Source organism: Artemia franciscana, chromosome 1, assembly GCF_032884065.1.
Source record: "Artemia franciscana chromosome 1, ASM3288406v1, whole genome shotgun sequence".
In the NCBI taxonomy this organism is placed as follows: domain Eukaryota; kingdom Metazoa; phylum Arthropoda; class Branchiopoda; order Anostraca; family Artemiidae; genus Artemia; species Artemia franciscana.
Window position 1 is genome coordinate 14,714,020 of NC_088863.1, and position 21,556 is coordinate 14,735,575.

At 33.7% G+C, this 21,556-nt stretch overlaps 1 protein-coding gene across 3 annotated transcripts in view; it reads left to right on the forward strand.

The window, feature by feature from the left end:
- The first annotated feature begins 269 nt into the window (after nt 1-269).
- Nucleotides 270-21,556, forward strand: part of LOC136026165 (adenylosuccinate lyase-like) — a 92,791-nt gene continuing 71,504 nt past the window's right edge. Inside the window, exons 1-5 of one of the 3 annotated variants that reach the window (XM_065702484.1) lie at nt 270-355; nt 7,813-7,952; nt 9,744-9,947; nt 10,381-10,505; nt 17,150-17,307. In XM_065702484.1, coding sequence (XP_065558556.1) covers nt 7,815-7,952; nt 9,744-9,947; nt 10,381-10,505; nt 17,150-17,307 — 625 coding nt within the window. In that variant the 5' untranslated portion in view covers nt 270-355; nt 7,813-7,814. Of the gene's footprint in view, nt 356-6,108; nt 6,128-7,812; nt 7,953-9,743; nt 9,948-10,380; nt 10,506-17,149; nt 17,308-21,556 lie in introns of those variants that run through there. The other 2 variants (XM_065702491.1, XM_065702499.1) reach the window with 2 other exon arrangements.

Here is a 21,556-nt window from a genome sequence, read left to right on the forward strand (position 1 = left end):
AAAGTGCTATTCAAAGTTGTTCGAGAAAAAAGGCCAAATTTCACTCAAGTCAAATCGATTTTTGTTACTTCATGGCTACTTGTACGTCAAAAGCAAAAAAAGGGCTTGTATTTATAAGAATTTAGACAAGAAGAGAGGGTTTTCAGAATTTTAAATAAAAATACAAAAAAGTGCCACTTTTGATAACGAAATAAAAGCACCCTACCTTGAAAAGAGACTTTCTATTAAAATTTATGAAAAATTATGTTTTTAGGAGTATAGACGCTATACAATTTTTGGTCAGGCGGCAACCCTGTTAACATTAACTAGCAAACAGATTTGAGTTCTAAACTCAAGACTTCTGACCACAAAGTGGGTGGGTTAATCTTTTTATTGTAAAAAAAAAAAAAAGATCTTGAACCATCTTTTGGGGCCATGTACTCTTTGCAACAATATGTTTAGGTCAAATTATTTAGCTTGTTGCCTAACTTTGTGGCATTGCTTAGTAACTATGGTATTAATGAAGACTTGGAAATGAGGATAAAGATACAACTTGTTTATTTGTAAAAGATATATTAGACATTAAATACTAGTTCTTTTAGGAATGTAACAAGAACAACAGATTTTTTTTGTTATAATGTAACAGATAGAAATGCATAGAAAACATTTAAAATTAGGGTTTTAAATATAGACAATAAAGCATTAACTAACCACTGGTTCTTTTTAAAAATAGCATTTTAATAAACAGTGTCAACTTTGATGAAATCTCAAAAATTTACTGATCAAAATTTACTTTTCATAACAATATAGCATATCTTTCCATGTTTTTAAGTTCAATACATTTTGCTAAAGTTACAGAATCCACACTTTTATAAGAGAAAGTCTATTTCTCAATTTCCATGCCTGCCATATGTATTTATTACATGGTTGATGTCTACCTCAATACTTAGGTGAATGTTTATAATGGCTAGTCCTGTTAGTTTAGAGCTCTTTGTTAGTATTTCCTTTTCTATTCATCCAAAAATATTTGAATAAAGACCAAAATCATCAGAAACATATGAACTCTAATAAAGATGCATGTAGGTATTTCCTTCAAACTAAGTATATGAGTTGAAACAGTCCTTAAAAACAAATTATGTATTTTTAATTTTTGTATTTGGTAGGCATAGATTGGGGATTTAAATTATCAAGGTTTCAAGCCATGGAAGATTTCTAATTATTTTTTTTTTAATCTTGAGATTTTTAGATATTCAATTCAAATGTTTAAATCTCAATATGTGTGTTAGGCACAGATATAAAAATTTGAAATGTAACTCAGATTTAGCATTAAGTAAAAGAATTGTTAGTAAAAATTTTGATTTATAAACAACTAATCATGGAAATATGACTGGATGGAATGTATCAAAGTAAGTATAAAAATACTCATCAGTATATATATCAGTTAACTCCTATACAACAACATAACTATATTTTGTGATTGGTTGGTATTGAGAAGGTGAGAATTTCTGAAGTAAGATTGTAGTTGTATTTCATTTCTGTGGTTTACTCAAGTTGTATGAATGTCCACTTTTTATTAATATTATGTTAGTAAATGTTTGAAAAAAATTTGAGGCCATTCTTCTGATTTAAAATGAGAATTCAGAGACCCATCTATACCAGCTAGATAAAAAAAAATAAACACATACTTATTGGCCTTCTTTTATAAATAATTTTTAGAAAATTTATTTTTCTTAAATGGTTACACCAACATTAGAAGGAGTATTTTGACTCATTTATTTAGTTTTAAGTTATACTTATACAAACTTTTATTAAAGTTTGAAAGAGTTTGGCCTTTATTTTAATGTTTTAGGATGAACAGAGGAGGTGTTATGTCATATAATGCAGAGCTTTAATTAGATGAAAATAGGTAGTAAAGTGGCCACCATACCTTCACCAAAATCCAAAACATAAATTAATAATTTATGCACTTCTCATACATTTACTTTCTATTATGGAAATCCCCTAAAAAACAACATTGCTGAAAAAACCACCCTGCTTTGCAAAAAAGCAAACCCAAAAAACTAAAACAGAAAGTCAAAAAAAGTAATGATATTGATTTCTTCACCTCAGTGAAGACTCAAAACAAATTTTTGACAGTAAAAAGAATTGAATATTTTGCCTTTCATCTCAGTTGTAACAGTAAAATTCTTAAATATCATTTTGACAGCCTAAAGAAGTTAGGATTTAAAATTTTTCCTCCTTGTTTTTATGAAATGAAGATATTTGCCTCCGAGTTGGCTTTTGTGGTAATGCAAATAGATTCTCTTGATAAACCTAAATTTAATTAAATACTTTTTAGCAGTATGTAACATTAGTAAAATCTAACAGAGATTGCACAAAGTGACTAAAACCTTGTTTCAAACTTGTTTGCAAAAAGAAACAGTCTTAATAATTAAAAACTTATCAAAACCTCAACTATTAAAAAACAATTACAAAATAATAACTTTCATGCCACCAAAATCAGAGCACATGGTCCCAGCCACAAATCCACCACCTCTTCAGGGGGGAGGCCCTGGATCTGCTGCTGCTTGGCCTCACACATTGTTCATATTTTTAAGTATTTGACTTGGTTGATCAAAACACCCTAATTTATCACTGAATAGCTTTGAGGTAGACCCTCTCTTAATAAATTTTGCATTTGTTTTCTTTCAAATAGATCCCAATTAGTAAAATACAAGAATATTCTCTCTGAACCCCTCCCTACTTACCATGTGTTCCTCAAGGAACCTTGTTAGACTAATTCTTATATCTAGTATTGATTAATGAAATTAGTAAGAGATTGCCTCAAAGGTGTCATTATGTACATTACTTGCTGATACTTGAAGTATGTTGTAAAAACATTGAAAGTGGCCCCCTCAAAATCCAACCCATGTTTTGAATGAAGCCAAGAATTTACATTTGAAAGTAAATTCCATTAAGTCAAATGTAATGACAATAAAATTCTTGAAATCCACTCCTAGTTTTTTAGACCCTAACCCACCAAAAATGCTAGTGAAACATGTTAAACTCCTTAGTGTCCCAAATTTCTGATAACCTTTAAGTAGGACATATATATTTCAAGGATTCTGGATTTTCCAGACAAAGGATAGTTAAGCCTAAAATTTTCTAGGCTTGGTGTGGATGTAATGGATTTAATCCACACATTAATTAAGCGGATTAAATGGCAGATTAATGTTGAAATGGCTAAATATTGACAGTATTTTCACTGTGAAAAAGCAAAGAAATCTTTGCTGGACTGTTGAAGCTGAGAGGAAGTGGGGCACTCCAGGTAGCATTTGGAGGTGCTATTCTTGTGGCATATATGCAACACTGACATAAACCCATTTGACCTAGGTAACACAGTTACACTCCATATGATTATCCAATTTTGTTCCTATAAATCAAGACAGTTTTGTTAGTTTTTTGCTTTCACTGTCTGAATAGTGTTTTCTGTCTTTATACATTAGACAAAGTTAAAGAGAAATGAAGAACTAACATAAAAAGAATAGGTACATTGAATGCACCAGGAATATGTCTGCAAGCATTCCTCAAGTGCTTTGACACATGTTGAATTGGGTTCCAACTTGTGTCAAAAACAGGTGATTTTTTTTCTTTCAAATTGTTGCTGAGTCTTTTGCCCTTTTCTGATAAAACTTTAAACTTCTAATCAAAATGCTAGATTCCTAGATGTTTTCCTACATACTGAAACCCTTTTCAAACCAAAAGTCTTTAAATTAGCCTTCCAGAGTAGAAAAAGTGTTTTTTTGTTTTTCTTTTCTTTTTTTTTTACAAAAACTGTTGAATCTTCATTGCCTTTACTCTATTCTCTAAGTCTTTTACTATTTTTGAAAAACAGTCTCAAAGAAACACCCAAATGGCCTGGATCATAACCTACCCTTCATAACCTAGCCTCATTCAACCTAATGACTCCCCATTTTTCTTTTAACACATTATTTGAGAAAAAATTTAGATGGTGCTGATGGTGTTGGTTTGTGTTGGATGCCACTGCAGTTTATATATGGTAGCATCTATAAATAAATTATGTAGATCCCCTTTTGTTTAAGCACAAATTTGAAAACTGAGAAAATGCTTATCAAATCCATGATTTTTTCCAGAAATTTTTTAGAAAAAATATTAAAGAAGTGAAGATAAAGGTTGCCCCTATGCAAAATGTGTTAACCACGATTATTTTGCATATTATGAAGTAAGAACTGTTTTCTTAACATGTTTCCTTTAGTGAGCTATCTAGGCTGTTACCTTTTCTAGGCTAATGTAAATATTGTTACATAAGCATTTTAGAATGATTTAAAGAAGTCTGCAGGATTTTATGAGGTTTTTTTTTATCAAGATTAGGAGGACTTAACCAATTCAGTTTCCAAAAGCATGGACCCTTTTCTTCATATTAATTTAACAGAAAATAGTTGGCAAGTGGCAGGGAGAAAAGGGTCATGCTATTGAAAATTTTGTGCCTCCATCTAATTGCAACCACACCAAAGAAGTGAAGTTAGGTTAATCTTAATGAAATATACGAAAATATGATGAAGATATAATACTTTAGTAGCAAAATTATTAAGACGACTACAGAGAATTAGGGAAACCAGGCCACCCATAATGCATTATATTAAATGCCTAACCTAATCAATTCTAGCCTATATATTAAATATTTAATTGAAATATACCTCCATAGTTGTGTATCTCATTGAGACTAAGCTGATCGTCTCCAAATTCAGACAGAGAAACCATTTTTACTCAGATCAAGAACTTGAGTGTGGGTGTTTTAATGTATTACTACCAAAAACTCATTTAATTCATATAATTTGGGCTATATATTGTCAATTAGCTTGACCATGGGGTAAAGTTTAATCATCTGTATTTAGGAATGGTAGAAGTGAGTATTTTAGAATGCTCTAAGGTAGTTTTTAGTATTTTATAGTAGTTGTTTCTGAAGAGTAGGAATGCTAAACCAATATCAGTACCAATATTTCTATTTCAGTCTCCCAACCTTAATGGGACTGTATTTAGTCATAGGCTTAATACACTAGTTTACTGTTTCAAACTGGCTTTATTTAATATGAGCCATCTAGGTCTGTAGATGAGATGTAATTACAAACAATAATCAGAGCTAAAAAATCATTAAAGTTTTGGATAAAGTTCTGTTTGAAGAGATTCTTGCTATCTTGGAAAGTAGTTGAGTTAGGTAAATAGAACTTTCAGGAATAAATTCAGGGCTTAAAATATACAATTCGTAATATTTCAGTAGGATTTTAAGCGGCATCTTTGCTTTCCCCCCAGATTTACAAATATTTAATACCTTATCACGATTAGCCTATATATGAGGCTCCAAGAGCTTTCGTTGTGCCTTATTTGAGCAGTAGATCAATTTCTCAAGGTCTCATTTTCGTGATAGATACATGTTTTTTTTTCTAGATAGATACATGTTTATTTACAACAAGAATTAAACCATATAAACAAACAGCGCAAATGCCTAATGGCATACTTAAGCGCGTGATATATCACAAAAAAAAAAAAAATATAAAAACACAAACAAAAGAAATAACCATCATTACTTTGGCTTAAACTAATGTGCACTTCTTACGGAAATCAAACTTCAACACTCACAACGGAAAATATTATGGGAGACTAGCAACATGATTTCTTAATAACTTCAGAAACTTGTTTCTATCATTACAATTTCTCACAGCTATTGGGATTAAATTCCAAACTTTTGGAGCAATTTGACGCAAACTAAATTCCTCCCTTCAAAGCACACTGACCCAAGGTCAGTGTGCTTTGAAGGGGGAAAGGGTGAGGTAGGTATCCTGTAATACTGTCTTAGGTGATCATAGGTTCTTAATCCTTTTCTTAAAGTTTGAATAGCCTTTCTCATTCCCTTACCAAAGTAAAAACCCAATTATTTCAAAATGTCCTTTTGAAATAGTAAAACTAAACTGAAAGAAAAAAAATATATATAGTTCTTAGGGATAGCTTGTTTTTTCACCTGTAAACTTGATTTTATTATTATTTTTTCAGTGCTGTGAGAAATAAAATTATCCGTTTGGCCCACTTCTGCTTGTGCCTATTGCTGTTTACTTAAAGCTTGAAATTCTTACTAATTTCAAGCTCTTTTGTTGTAAGTTTCCTTAAATCCAATTATTACACACAAATTACTGCAGTTTCTACCCATTCTAAGCATGAGTCGAGATAAAGTATTCAAGACCTTAAGCTTTTTTTGTCAGTGTTCAAAGGTACAAAATAGTACAAAATAATTGTTTTTGTAGTTGTAGTTGAACTTATGGAATGCTTAAAAAGGAAACGGTTGAATCACTTGTTATCAAAACTTTTAAAGACCTTCTAAGGTTTGGTACAAAATATCAACCACAAATTAGAATGTTCTTTGTTAAGATCATGTCCATTTTCACTAACTATCAGTAATAAGATTGATCAAAATCTTAGTTAACAGGGATTTGAGGTCATATAGGTTTAACCTTGATGTTGGGGCAATCTGAATATATTTTAAATTGACACATATTTTTTAAACAAATCCTTGTAAATATAACAAGAATTCTACTTTACTGTTGGTCAGCTCACCCATGTTATTTCTTGTTTTCATAGTCTTAACTCTTGCAATTTAAGTCTCATTCACACATAACCAACAAGGTATTTCAACCAGAAAGTGTCTTAACTCTTGCAATTTAAGTCTCATTCTCACATAACCAATAAGGTATTTCAACCAGAAAGTGTCTTTGTAAATTAAGCCTGATTCAGACCTAACCAGCAAGGCTCAAACAGCAATTTTACTTTAAGAAAAACCATCCAACTTAGGGTTGGTTCAATCTGTTTATTAATTTTCTGGATAACAAGTTTTAAAAGAGCTTATATCTTTCCACCGTTCCTGCTTACTTCTCTATGCCTGGTTTCATGAAAATGGACTGTAAGCTTTTGAATTTTATAATAGCATAACATAATAGCATCCATAAGTAATTAGCATACATAGCATTTTTGTAATGCTATGCAATGGCATATCTGCTCCTAAAGATAGATGCAGTCCGTACAAAATAAACGGTTATGCATAGCAGACATAAATAGCATAGCATAGCACAACAATAAATAGCATATAATAGCATAACAATAAATATTTATTGAGATTTTTTAACAATAAAAAAGGGTTTACTCATTAATATGTTTTTGCCATCCTTTCGTGTACTTTGTACAAATTTCATCATAAAACTTACTGACCCATAAATCTAGGCATAGGGAGATCAAGAAGAAGAAAAAAAATTCCTAAAAACTATGGAAAAACTAAAGGAGGCACTGCTAAAACAATCTCCTTGATGAAGATTAAGTAAAAAAAAAACAAAGACTTTCACTTCACAGTAAAGAATAATGCTGAAATATGTAAAAAATTATTGACGCTTATATAAATTTCAAACTTATGGTTTTCACTGTAGCCATGTTTCTTGCATGAAATATGATTTAAATAGTGTAATAATGAAACTGTACCTTATGTCCACGAAATTTAATCAGCTATAAATACACATATTCCAAATTTATGGGGTATATGAAAGGGCTTTCAGAGGGAGAGGGGTGGTAATATAAGAAAAGTGTTTTTTTTGTATACCTTTCTGGACTTTTGAAGATTTTGGTTTCTAGTTAGGATCCTAAGGCATGCAGTTTGGACATTCATCAGAAAGAGGAGTTTTTATTAGTTAGTCCATGTCCTTCCATTTCATAAACTCATCTTTTGTTGTGCTTTTTGTTTGAAAAAAATGAAAGGTATCTTTTAAGAGGAAGTACTTTAAGCATCTTTTTTTTTAGATATGGAAGAACAAAGGAGTCAGTACCAAACCCCATTGACAAGCAGATATGCATCTAAAGAAATGAGCTTTTTGTTCAGTGAAAAGCACAAATTTTTCACATGGAGGAAACTGTGGCTCCATCTAGCAAAGGCAGAGCAGGTAGCTCACATAGTATATCTTCTTCTTCTTCGCTAAATATTTAAAAGCACTTCTAAATCACTATTTCAGATCCAAAATTTTCAGTCATAGCCAATTCATATTGTAGTAAGTTGGATTTAAGGTAGGCCTACTATATTGCGAGAGTGAGAAATTGAAAAGTATAATAGGACACAGAAGAAAGAAATTATTTCGTTCATTAACCCTGTAACAAACAGACAGTTTAACATCAGCAAATGGTTAGAGTATTGGCCTGTTTAGTTTTTATTGTAAATACCTGGGCTGTTAAAGTCAAGGTAGTATGCCCAAAGCTCATCTTATAGAATGGTAAAGCTTGATAGTTAATAAATACCTGGGTGGGCTTAGAGACATTTTTTGGATGATCAGTCGGTCAAGGAAGAATCAAAAACTGAATTGCCTGGGTTTTTCAATAAAATAAGTTAAGAATACATAAAAATAAGTGAAAGCCCCCCTTCCCATAACAAAATCTAGTCATGCATCACCCCACCTCTGCCTGAGTTTATAAGTACATTTAGTTATGAGTTGTATGTGAACGAAAATAAGATTAAAATATACCAAAATGTAATGAAGAAATCAATGGCAAATGATTGGAAAACAAAAATTAGGTTATAAGTTAAGATAAAAAAAAAGTCAGGGGGAAGATAGAGAAATGAACAAATAAGTTTGCTTTAATGTTGAGATCGCATATAATATAGCAGAAATCGTTCCATATTTTAATAGGATTACTCAATACTGTAAATATTTTTAGTTAAACTAATTGATAAATAGCGATTAGTTTAATTCCAAGTCTTTACATACTAAATTGCGTGTCATGCTCTATAATTACAAAGTTGGTTAATCTCAAGAGTCTTTACAACTCTGCTTCGCAAGTTTGTTTTTAGGCCTGGCCAGGCTCTTCACTGATTAGCTGTCACAAGAAGCTTCTCTAATGTATCCTTGACATAGAAACTGCTCTCAAATAGTTAATTTTTGTTCCAACCCATCAGATCCTTTAAATTATGAGTTTTATATGTGGTTTAAATATTCAAGCTAATCCCATAGTTATTTAGAAGACATTGACAAATCCAATAGTGAAGCGATCGGATGAAAGTTGCCTTCCTGATGCCCAAAGAGCGTGCTTCCAACTGTTTTCAGAGCGGAACTCCCGAGAAACTCAACGCTACTTCTAAATTAGATTTAAATTTTAGGAACTAGGGCTTGTCATCACCGACTCAAATAGTTAATATTTGTTCCAAAAATTTTGCTCTGCTCTCAAATAGTTAATTTTTGTTCCAACCTATCGGATCCCTTAAATTATGAGTGTTATATGTGGTGTAAATATTCAAGCTAATCCCATAGTTATTTAGAAGACTTTGACAAATCCAATAGTGAAGCGATCGGGTGGAAGTTGCCTTCCTGATGTCTAAAGAGCGTGCTTTCAACTGTTTTCAGAGCGGAACTCCCGAGAAACTTAACGCTACTTCTAAATTAGATTTAAATTTTAGGAACTAGGGCTTGTCATCAAATAGTTAATATTTTTTCCAAAAATTTTGCTCTGCTCTCAAATAGTTAATTTTTGTTCCAACCTATCAGATCTCTTAAATTATGAGTGTTATATGTAGTTTAAATATTCTAGCTAATCCCATAGTTATTTAGAAGACTTTGAAAAATCCAATAGTGCAGCGATCGGCAGAAAGCTGCCTTCCTGATGTCTAAAGAGCGTGCTTCCAACTGTTTTCAGAGCGGAACTCCCGAGAAACTCAACGCTACTTCTAAATTGAATTTAAATTTTAGGAACTAGGACTTGTCATCACCGACGAACAAATTCAGGAGCTGGAAGAGCATATTGAAGATATTGATTTTGATGTTGTCAGCAGTTATGAAAAAAAGTTGAAGCACGATGTCATGGCTCACATTCATGCTTTCCAAGACAAGTGTTCAACTGCTGGATCAATCATACATCTTGGAGCTACTTCGGCTTATGTGCAAGATAATGCGGTGAGTTCAAGGAATTATTGCTTAAACTCAATTAGTTAAACAATTTTCACTTTAAGTAACTATAAGAATTTCTTGTGATTTGTGACTCCCATCGACGTTTTCCAAGACAAATACTCAGGTGCTAAACCAATCATATATCTTGGAGGTACTTCAGGTTAGGTGCAACACGATGTAGTAATTTGTAGGGTCGATTTCCCGGTTGTCCCCAATGTTCCCCAATCAGATCATATTTCTTGGTCGTCCATGATACTAGGTAGCCTATCAGAATTGAGAATCTTATTGAAATTTAAGCTATTGTTATGAGTGGAATCGAAAGTGGGAAAAAAGGTTGAGCTGCACTATCAGTGATAAATATTTTCTTGTTTTAACCTAGGATGTACTTTTTTACGATTTATTTTTGCCCAAATTTCTTACATCTAATTTATTGTTTTAGGATTTAATCTCTCTTAAGAAAGGATTAGATCTGCTTATTCTTGGTATAGGACGCTGTGTCCAGAGACTCTCCAAGTTTGCAGAAGAATACAAAGATTTACCAACTCTTGGATATACTCACTTGCAGTAAGAATGATAAAAAATTTTATTACTATTTTATTTATATAATGTTTAAATTAGGAATTTATTTTTGTTTATTTAATATTAATTTTTTATTTGATTATGTTGTTCATTTATTTTGCTCTACTGAATTATATTCCTACTCTTGGATGTACTCACTTGTAGTAAGAATGACAAAGTTTATGTCATTTAATTTTTAATATATTTTTAAAAATTTTACATATAGTTTTATTTGTATAATTTTTAATTTATTTCGTTTTTTTTAATATTATTTTTTTATTCGATTATTTTATTTATTTATTTTGCTCTATTGAATTGTATTCCTGCTCTTGGATATACTCACTTGTAGTCAGAATGATAAAAATTTATTTCAGTTAATTTTGTAATGTATGTTTTTGTTTTTCCTTATTTTGTTATTCTATTTAACTAATCATTAATTCATTATTTATTTTTTGTTTGTTTAATTATTATTTTTTATTTTAATTATTTTATTTATTCTACTCAATTAAATTCCTACTCTGTGATATACTCACTTGCATGATGAATAACAAAAATTTTGTTTTCAACTAATAAGCTTTAGGTAGCATATTACTTTGTGGTTTCATTTGTGGCATACAGACCGTTTCATAACTAACCGCTAAATGTGCATTTCTTTTAATAATATTTTCTTTTTTTCCAAAATTCTGTTGATTTTAATGTTTATCTTTATTATTTCTTCTACATTTTTTTTAACGGATGATCCACGTGACCTTTGTGTTTCTAGACAAACTGTACCAAAGTATACTGTATTATTATTATGTAATATATTCTCTGAGGTCAACCTGACTCTTATACATAATAATGGTAGAGGGTAATAAGCTTGCCTAAGCTATAGATGCCAGGTGACTGACAGTTACATCTATAGTTTAGGTAATTTTACTACCATCTACCTTTACTATCCATTATTATTATGTCTTATTGTAATATGTAATATCTTATAAGATATCATATTGAATAGTACCGGGACCCTGACGGTGAAACCGCCGGGCCCCGGCACTCGCCACATGGCAGGCTTCTATATATGCATTAATATTGTCGCTTGTCTTCTAACCGCAGATAATTTAAGCCATTTCTTGATGTCATGACGTCACCACAGGTTAGATATAGCCACCCTGGGAAAAATACGAGTTTCTTAAAGTTGAACAAATACGAATTTCTTAAAGTCGTGACCTATTTAGATTGTTTTGTGTCCAGAAATGGCCATTTGCCAGTTTTAAGAAGAAAAAAAAAACATATAGCCGGTTTGAGGCCAGGCCCCGGCATGACTAAGCAAGGGGCTTGTATATATTGTTTCTCATTGTCACTTATGCTATAACCGCAGACAATGTGAGCCTCTTCTTGATGTCATTGCAATAGGTCGCCATAGGTCGATACAACCACCATGGGAAAAAATACAAATTCTCTCTTAAAGTTATTACCTTTTTAGATCATTTTATTGGCCGGAAAGGTCAATATGCCTGTTTGAAAAAAATATATGTAGCCGATTTCGAATCCGAGCCCCGGTGCTAGCCATGTTTCTATTCTTTCCTCGGGAAAATACAGGGCTCCCCAAAGAACGCAAAGAAAGTTATAATTAACGACTATTAATAAACAGTTGTTGCATTGCCATTACACTTCTTCTATCCAACGAATATACACACTTTTGTGGAAAAATGAAATTGCCGAATTCCTTTTTTTTTCTTGTAAATTTCTTGTAAGCCGTAATTCGGCAATCCTGCCTGTGGTTAGGGCTAAATTCTTATTTAATTTCTTCTTTACATATTATCTATCAACTACGATATCACTTGTTATATTATTTTTGACTGAACATTTCTTCATATCAACTTTGCAAACCCAATTATTACCCGAATCATTTTGAAAAACAGCTTTGTGAGGGTCTAAGATTTTTTTTTCTTTTTTAAGGTTTTTGATTTGTTGTAATGCCTTGTTAAGTATGGGTTGTCTATTTGTCCTCTAGACATTATGAAACTAAAGCTTTTTGTAAATAATTATACTTGGTATTTTATGCTGAGCCAATTTCCTTTTGTAGTGTTTTATTCGCCATAGATGTAATTCCGATAATTCGGTTTCATTAAATTCATTTTGTTGCGTTGAAAACTGTAAGCTTACTGGTTTTTATTCTGTCGTATCTCTCTTGTTTATGCTATAAATGGATTTGACCTAATAAAAAATAAAACTTATTTTAAAATTTTTAGGTATTTCTCTAATTTCAATTAAAAAATTTGAAACACCACAGATATTTTTGCAGCTTACATATGTCTTGTCAATCATTTGTTTCTTGTGTAATTTTACCGGCGTCATAGACACTTAAAGCAAAATATGACGTATGTATTCTTTTCAAATGTATTCATAAATATGACGTCTTTAACTAATTTTTTTTTCCAAAATTGAGGCTCTTAATGAATTTTTTTAAAAATTCTGACCTATCTAGAACGATTTTTTAGGTCAGAATATCCAAGGATACAAATTTTCCTGAAACTTAGAGCCCCTTTCGAGAAAAAAAATATATAAAATTATTGCTTGGTTATAAAGATAGTATTTATTACATTATACATATATAATACTTTATAATATACTGATATATTCATATATATTAAAACTGTCAGTAAAGAGTAACTCGGATCAATAGTAACTAAAACTTTAACAGAAAGAATTTTAACAACAATTAATACATCGAAGAATTGGATTTTTACTTTGATCTCAAATATATATAATTCTTTAGGTTTAATGTTACGCATCAAAAACTACGAACCTGAGAAAATTTGACTGATTTTCGAAAAGGCAGGGAAGACCACAGAAGAGTTATGAAAATGCCACCATCAGATTGAGCATATCAGAGAATTCTCGTGTAGAGGTTCAAGCTCTTGTACTATTGCACTGTATCAGATTAACGACGCTTCTTGAGTACTAAGGTCCCTGCGTCGGCCCTGCAGTGCATTCCTGCAGCATGATTCGATCTCTGGGTCCCGTATTACCAAGCTAAGGTCAAACCCACTGCGCCGCCACAGGACGGTTCAAGTTCTTATCTACAAAAATACTGAATTTCATATTTTTTGCCAGAAAAAAAAAGATCATGGATGCCTGTTTATTAATTTTCTCCCAGCGCTGATTTCAAATAAATAATTTTGAGAATATACTGGCTAATCATGACAAATAAAAAGGAAAAAAACGTACACAAGAGAGAAACGAGGATAATACAAGCCAGTGAAAAACATAGATTATAATGCAAATATTTCGCTCAAGACCTCCGCTCGACCGTCCTAAGTGCACAATACTAAAAAAAATTACTGATAAAGATCCAAAAGTAATAAAAAAAACAACCTTCGTATAACAAGAGAAAAGCTTTTATGGTACTTGTGACGAGGCAAGAAGAGCTAAGAGCCAAGAGCTCATATGGTATGAGCTCTAACAAAATTCTAAGAATCAATAGATTGATTTAAAAGGAAAATCAGAGGCTTAATGCCGGTCAGGATTTAAAACAATAGCTCTGAGTCACGACGTCCTTCTAAATATCAAAATTCATTAAGATCCGATCACCCACTCATAAGTTATGAATACCTCATTTTTATCTAATTTTTCCTCTCCCTTTAGCCCCGAGACGGTCGAATCTGGGAAAACGATTTTATTAAGTCAATTCGTGCAGCTCCCTGACACGCCTACCAATTTCCATTGTCCTAGCACGTCCAGAAGCACCAAACTCACCAAATCACTGAACCCCTCCCCCCAATTCCCCAAAAAGAGCGAATCCAGTACGGTTACGTCAATCACGTATCAAGGACATTTGCTTATTCTATCCACCAAACTTCATCCCGATTCCTCCACTCCAAGTGTTTTCCAAGATTTCCCCCTCCAATTCCCCCCAATGTCAAAAGATCTGGTCGTGATTTGAAATAAGAGCTCTGAGACATGAATTCCTTCTAGATATCAAATTTCATTAAGATCCGATCACCTATTCGTAAGATAAAAATACCCCAATTTTCACGTTTCCCAAGAATTCCGGCCCCCCCCAACTCCCCCCAATGTAACAGGATCTGGTCGGAATGTAAAATTAGAGCTTTAAAGGACAAGATCCTTCTAAATATCAAATTTCATTAAGATCTGGTCACCCTTTCGTAAGTTACAAATACCTCATTTTTCCAAATTACCCTCCCCCCCCCAACTCCACCAAAGAAAGTAGATTCGGTCCCTTTATGTCAGTCACGTATCTTAGACATGTTTTTATTCTTCCCATCCAGTTTCATCCTGATCTCTCCGCTTTAAGTATTTTCTAAGATTTCAAGGCCCCCCAACTGCCCCCCCCAATGACGCTGGATCCGGTTGAGATTTAAAATAAGAGATCTGAGTTACGAGGTGCTTCTAAATATGAAGTTTCATGAAGATCCGATAACTCCTTCATAAGTAAAAAATACGTCTTTTTTCTAATTTTTCAGAATTACCCCTCCCCCCAATAGAGCGGACCCGTTCCAATTATGTAAATCACGTATCTATGACTTCTGCTTAATTTTCACACCAAGTTTCATCCCGATCCCTCCAATGTAAGCGTTTTCTATGATTCTAGGCTCCCCCCAAACTCCCCCCAATGTCACCAGATCCGGTCGGGATTTAAAATAAGAGCTTTGCTACACGATACCCTTCTAAATATCAAATTCCATTGAGATCCGATCACCCGTTCGTAAGTTAAAAATACCTCATTTTTTTCTATTTTCTTGGAATTAACCCCCCTCCCTCCCGCCAAACTACCCCAAAGATAGCGGATCTGTTCCGGTTATGTCAATCATGTATCTAGGACTTGTGCTTATTCTTCCCACCAAGTTTCATCCCGATCCCTCCATTCTAAGTGTTTTCCAAGATTTTAGGTTCTCCCCTCCCCCCCCCAATGTCACCAGATCCGGTCGGGACTTAAAATAACAGCTTTGAGACACGGTATCTTTCCAAACATCAAATTTCATTAAGATCTGATCAACTGTTCGTAAGTTAAAAGTACTTCATTTTTTCTATTTTTTCCGAATTAACGCCCCCCCCAGATGGTCAAATCGGGAAGACGACTATTTCTAATTTAATCTGGTCCGGCCCCTGATATGCCTGCCAAATTTCATCGTCCTAGCTTACCTGGAAATGCCTAAAGTAGCAAAACCGTGACCGACAGACAGACCGACAGAACTTGCGATTGCTATATGTCACTTGGTTAATACCAAGTGCCATAAAACTTAAAGTATGAAGACCCTCTACGCTTTCAGCGTTGCTTTGAGTGGATCTTCATATTTTAGTTTTTGGGTTTGTTTTAAAACAAACACAAAAACTAAAATATGAAAACCTTCTCAAAGTAACGGTGAAAGGGTAACATTCATCGTTACTTTGAGAGACTCTTCATATTTTAGCTTTGTGTTTGTTTTAAGTTTTTTTTTTTACATAATCTTTGGATTTTCATCAGTAATTTTTTTTTAATATTTTGCACTAAAGGGTAACTTTCATCGTCCCTTTGGGAGGGTCTTCATATTTTAGTTTTGTGTCTGTTTTAAGGTTTGGTTTTTATATAGTCTTTGGATTTTTGTCAGTATTTTTATTTTTTTTGTACAATAAGGTTCAAGTGGAAGTCTTGACCGAGATATTTGCATTTTAATCTACGTTTTTCACTGGCTTGTATTATCCTCGTTTCTCTCTTTTTTAAGTTTTTTTTTTCGTTTTGTAGTGGTGATTTCACCAACCTAATTGTCCTGGAAGATCGGGAGAGGGTTCATTCGAATGGAAATGAAAAGTTCTGTGCCCTTTTTGAATGACCAAAGAGATTGGAGGACAACTAGCACCCCTCCCATGCCCATTTTCTCCAAAGAAATCTGATGAAAAATTTGAGGTTGGTCATTTGGTTCAACATAGTTGAAAGATCTAATACCTGTGAAATTAAACGAAAGTCATGAAATTTGGAAACCATGATGGTATAAATTTAATGAAAACTATTTAAGAAAAAATAAGGTTGGGTTCTGATCAAATTTAATAAAAATAAACACTCAGAAAATCTGTTCTAATTCAAAATAAACCAGCTAAACATATCTGGGCTTGTCAGACTATCGCATTTCTTAGAAACTCTAAGGGGCTAGTAAAACTTGTCTCCGCTCATGAACTAGTAAAGAGTGGTTCCTTAGGGACATCTGAATGTTTTTGCCACATGTCCCTTAGAATGCCATTATATTATGCCATTCATTACTGCCATTATATTACTACTGTACTATTTCAAGTAATTAACAGTAACAGTAAAAAACAGTTGTCTGAGGAAATTAGTGTCTAAATTGCAACATAACTTATTTAAGTAATATACATCTCTAATAAAATTCAGATGAATATACTTGGGGAGGTTAGGCCAAAGACAGTCCATATTTCCCCTTTTCTGTGTGGAGAAGGTAATGGGTTGGCTGGTTAGTATGTATGTGACACAAAGAGTCTATTCCCTTCTTTTTCACCTTGAAAATAAGGGTGCATTTTGTTGTTTATATAAATTTGTATTGTTGTTAGCCATGACACATAGTGACTTCATATACAGCTATCTCTTGACTATTCAAATGAGCTTATTTGACAGTCTTAGAAAGAACATAGTTCTTTTCTTTTTCTCTTAACAGACCCGCCCAGTTGACAACTGTTGGAAAAAGAGCGTGTCTTTGGATTCAAGATCTACTTATTGACGAGTCGAATTTGACCAGACTGAGGGATGGCTTGAGATTCCGAGGGATAAAGGGAGCCACAGGAACCCAAGCTTCCTTTTTGGTTCTTTTTAAAGGTATTTAGATTCTCCTTTTATAATTGGGATTTGAGGGGCTGTGTATGAATGAATGAATGAATGAACTTTATTACCCGTAAAAGTATAAAAAACACAAAGTACGGAACATTATAAATAAACAAAAACAAAAGCGATAAACAGCGAGAGAAAAAAAAAAATTCAAACTAACAATAGACAACATGGACTAATAACCAGTATCAATATGAAAAAAAGGCGGCAGAGTGTCGTAAACGTGAATAAAGTTGATAGTCTTTTTACATAAATAATCACTGGAAGACCGAATCCGAGAAGGCACATCTATTAAACCAAATCGAGCAATTATTTTTCTGTTTCGGTGCCATCTAGGAATCCGGAGGAGGAAGTTTGCAATAGCTGAAATAAGCTGCACGTAGAGTATGGCGATCTTTCTTAAGAAACAGATGAGCCATGCCTGATAAAAACAAAAGCACAGGGGCGCAATAAGCGTTATAAGTCATGCACAAACAGTTGTGGTTGTAATGGCTTTTGTTTGGAGATATTTTTCCGTAAGCGACGCGTAGGTTTTTCACGGCTTGATTCACTAGGGATGAACAGGTAGTGGTGAGTGTTGGGCCGAAACACAGACCAAGCTAACTAACTAAAGAAGAACATGGCAGAACTGCAGTCCCAGCAACGAATGGAGCAACCGCATAAGGGCTATTAAAACAAATGAACTCGCATTTAGACGCATTGACTGACAGTCAAATCTTTGATAGTTCATTTTTTAATATAATAAAATTGGAAAGCAATCCACGGTGAGTCCGGGCAACAAAAAGAACGTCGTCTGTATATGCAACAGAAGACAAACCAATATTACCGTAAGAAACAGAACTTTTAAGGGGACGCAGGCACGATGCAAGCACACATTTAAATATACTAGGAGACAACACGGCACCTTGCCGAACTCCCTTATTAATTTTTACCGGGTCAGATATTTGGCTATTCCAGGTAACTTGAATTTTAGACTTTGAATACTAAGAAGACAATAAACATAGTACAGAAGGATTAACACCTGAAGAGCCAAGGGAAAATAGAGCCTGAGAGTGCACAATATTGTCGAAAGCCCCAGAAATGTCAACAGTAAAACAGTATAAAGACATTTTAGTTTTTACGGCAGTTTTTATGAGTCGGCTTAAAACATGATGTGCATGGGAGCAACTGAAACGTATCTGAAAACCAAACTGAAAAGGTGTAAAATCACAATTCGACTCAGTTTCTGGTAGTAATAAATGTTCAAGCAAGTTACTAAAAAAACACGATACAGTTGACCTGGGGTCCTTGCCTCGTTTTTGAATAGACGTTACACAGCCGCAAAGGAAACTATCAGGAACAAGCGACTGTGCTAAGCAAGACTGGAAAAATATTTGTAGATGGTTAAGTAGACCAGGACAATCATAAGCAAAAAATCGGTAAGAAAGGCTGTCACCATCAAGGCTATTTGAACGCTTGATTTTTCTTAAAGCTCGGCGAATTTCAGATATTGCTACAGGCTGGACGTGAGCCCGCAGGAGACGGTATGGTAATAGCGGTTTAAGCGACTTATAATAAAAAGACCGAAGAAAACTATTAAACACACTGAACACACGCTTATAATGACCAACAAAATTAGCTAGCTGGAGACAAGATAGGGCAGATGGAGAACATTTCTCACTATTAATAACCTTATTTCAGGAGGCCTTATCGGTGGGGCCTGGCCATGCATTCAAGCATGCTCTCTTCAAACTGGCCTTATATTCAAGTTTACGCTTTTGTTTCACAGAAAAACACAGCTCCGGACGATGGTTGATCACATGATAACCACATACGTAACCAAAATTTGGCTTTCTGCTTAGCACGTTTTACTTCAGGATCAACGTTCCAATTAGGCTTCCTAGCACCAATCCGAACTTTGTCCACAGGCACTGCAGCTTTGGAAGCTGATTTAAGGCAATGGACAGTTTTAAAATAATAGCAATATAGGTCAACCCCACTTGAAGGCGAGGAAACCGAAGTTTGCAGCAGGTGATATGACACTTTTATGGTCGATAGTAAAGCAGTTAGCGTAGCAAGGTATAGGGGGACATTAGCACTATCCCAGTTCAACGTCCTATGCCACTTCGGCTGAGCCGAAAGCATGTTGCCAGATAGCTCACATGACAAATTACGACTAAGAATAAGGTGATCGTCATTAATCTCCTCTTCGTCCACCCTGACAGTCGATGATAATAAGCTGGAAGTGGAAGTGATGACGTGATCAAAGTTCGATTTTCAACAGCCTCTGTTATGAATATACGTGAATGGGAGGCTCTTATATGCGACGTTATATCTGCTAGGAAGTGATTCTAGCAAGAGGGTTGACCTATCGGGGGTACCAAGAATGTCACAGTTAAGGTCACCAGCTAAAACCCAATTTAGGTCTTTTTAACGTAGACTTTCGAGTAGAGACTTTCAACTGGTGCAAAATTTTAGTAAAAGATGTGAAAGATGCTATAGAACGTCGATCACAAGGTAAATAAACGTTTATAAAGGCAGTACTGTCACATTGAATCGCTAAGATGTTATCATTACAATGAACCACAGAGGGCTTTGATGGGGAAAGGAAGAAAATTGCTAGATCACCGGAAGGGCGGCCTCTATTTTCTTGGCCTCTTGCGAAAAAAAAATGGTGGACAGAAGGTCGCTTTAGGCCAGAAACGTTTGATTTGGTCAAAAGAGTTTCTTGCAAGAACACTATGTCATGGACTAATAATTCGTTAATTAACAAGTCTTTGTCTTTTGTGCCGTTAATATTGAGAGAAGCAAAACTTAAATAGTGGCTTGGTTCATTTTGGAGCAGAGTTCAGAGCGCGTTTGATCACTGTACAATTCATACTATAGGAAACATGAGCTTCGCCGCAGTTGGCACATTTCGGAGCCTTTAAGCAAGTAATGTCTTCAGTATTGGAATGGCATCTAGAACATTTAGAGCACTTCATATCATTCGGGGCACATTGGCAGTGAGCTAACCAATGATTGGTACTTTGGCATCTAAGACACCGTCCGGGTAGTTCATTGTATTCCGATATGTTGAAAGGACTTGTAACCCAAGCGCAGACCTGTAGCAAGGGCAGATTTTAGTGCAGCAGAATCAAGGAAATCTAAACGAAATGTATGAAACCAAAAAATTAAATAAAATAAAATAGTAAATTAAATACTAACGTTATGTCATTATGAAGTTTAAATTAGTATTATGCAAACGATAGTCAGGGTACTCTTGGTAAAAAAAATGTATTTTTTTGTGCTCTTTATGTGTACATAATATCCTACTAACAAGTGTGCTGGCCAAAACGTATAAAACAAAAATGTGCGAATGAACATATATTGTACTTTAATTTCGTTGGTTTATTTATGTGATTACCTTAATTTCATTGGTTTATTCTATGATTGAGTTTTTTCATCGGTTTATGCCTATTTTTTTGTAATCCAATCAAATTATTGTTAGTTCTAAAGAGACATTAAACACAAAAAAACAAGTTTTTTTAAATGAAAGTAAGGAGCGACATTAAAACTTAAAACTAACAGAAATTACTCCGTATATGAAAGGGGCTTTTCCTCCACAACACCCCACTCTTTACGCTAAAGTTTGACTCTTTCTCTTAACTCTACTTTTTAAAACAGTAAAAAACTTTAGCGTAAAATTTTGGATAAGTAGTTAAACTGTTTCTCTGCGGTCGCACTTTAAGAACAAGTGTTGTTGCATTGGCGATTTCTTTTTTCACTACATGTATCTTCATGTCTATTTTATCTTTGGTAGAAGTTAAAAATAATTCAAAAATATTATCATCTACTGGCGAGATAAAATATTTTTTGGGATAGTATATTCTTATGAAGTTGTGTTTTCCTTGACAATTAGCAATATATTGGCTTTGTTCTATAGGGTAGAAGATCATGTCTATGAATTCAAATTCACGTCTAGGTAAAAGAAAGCCAATGTCATATAGCGTTACCTGGTATGTCATTACCTGATAAAATAATTAGCTTAACATTTAGGATTCTAAAAATTTAGGATTTTTTGTCTTTATTTAAAAAAAATCTCCCCCACTCCTAAATTTTGTAACACAGTCTTTTTTGTATCTTAATTAAAAAAACAACAACATCAAAAAACATACCGAAATACCCCCCCTCTCCAGATATTGAAAAATGTCTTATCCTTAGTATCTTCCTTAAAAAATGGAAAAAATTCCCTGCCTCCCACCTAGATCTTTGTGAATTG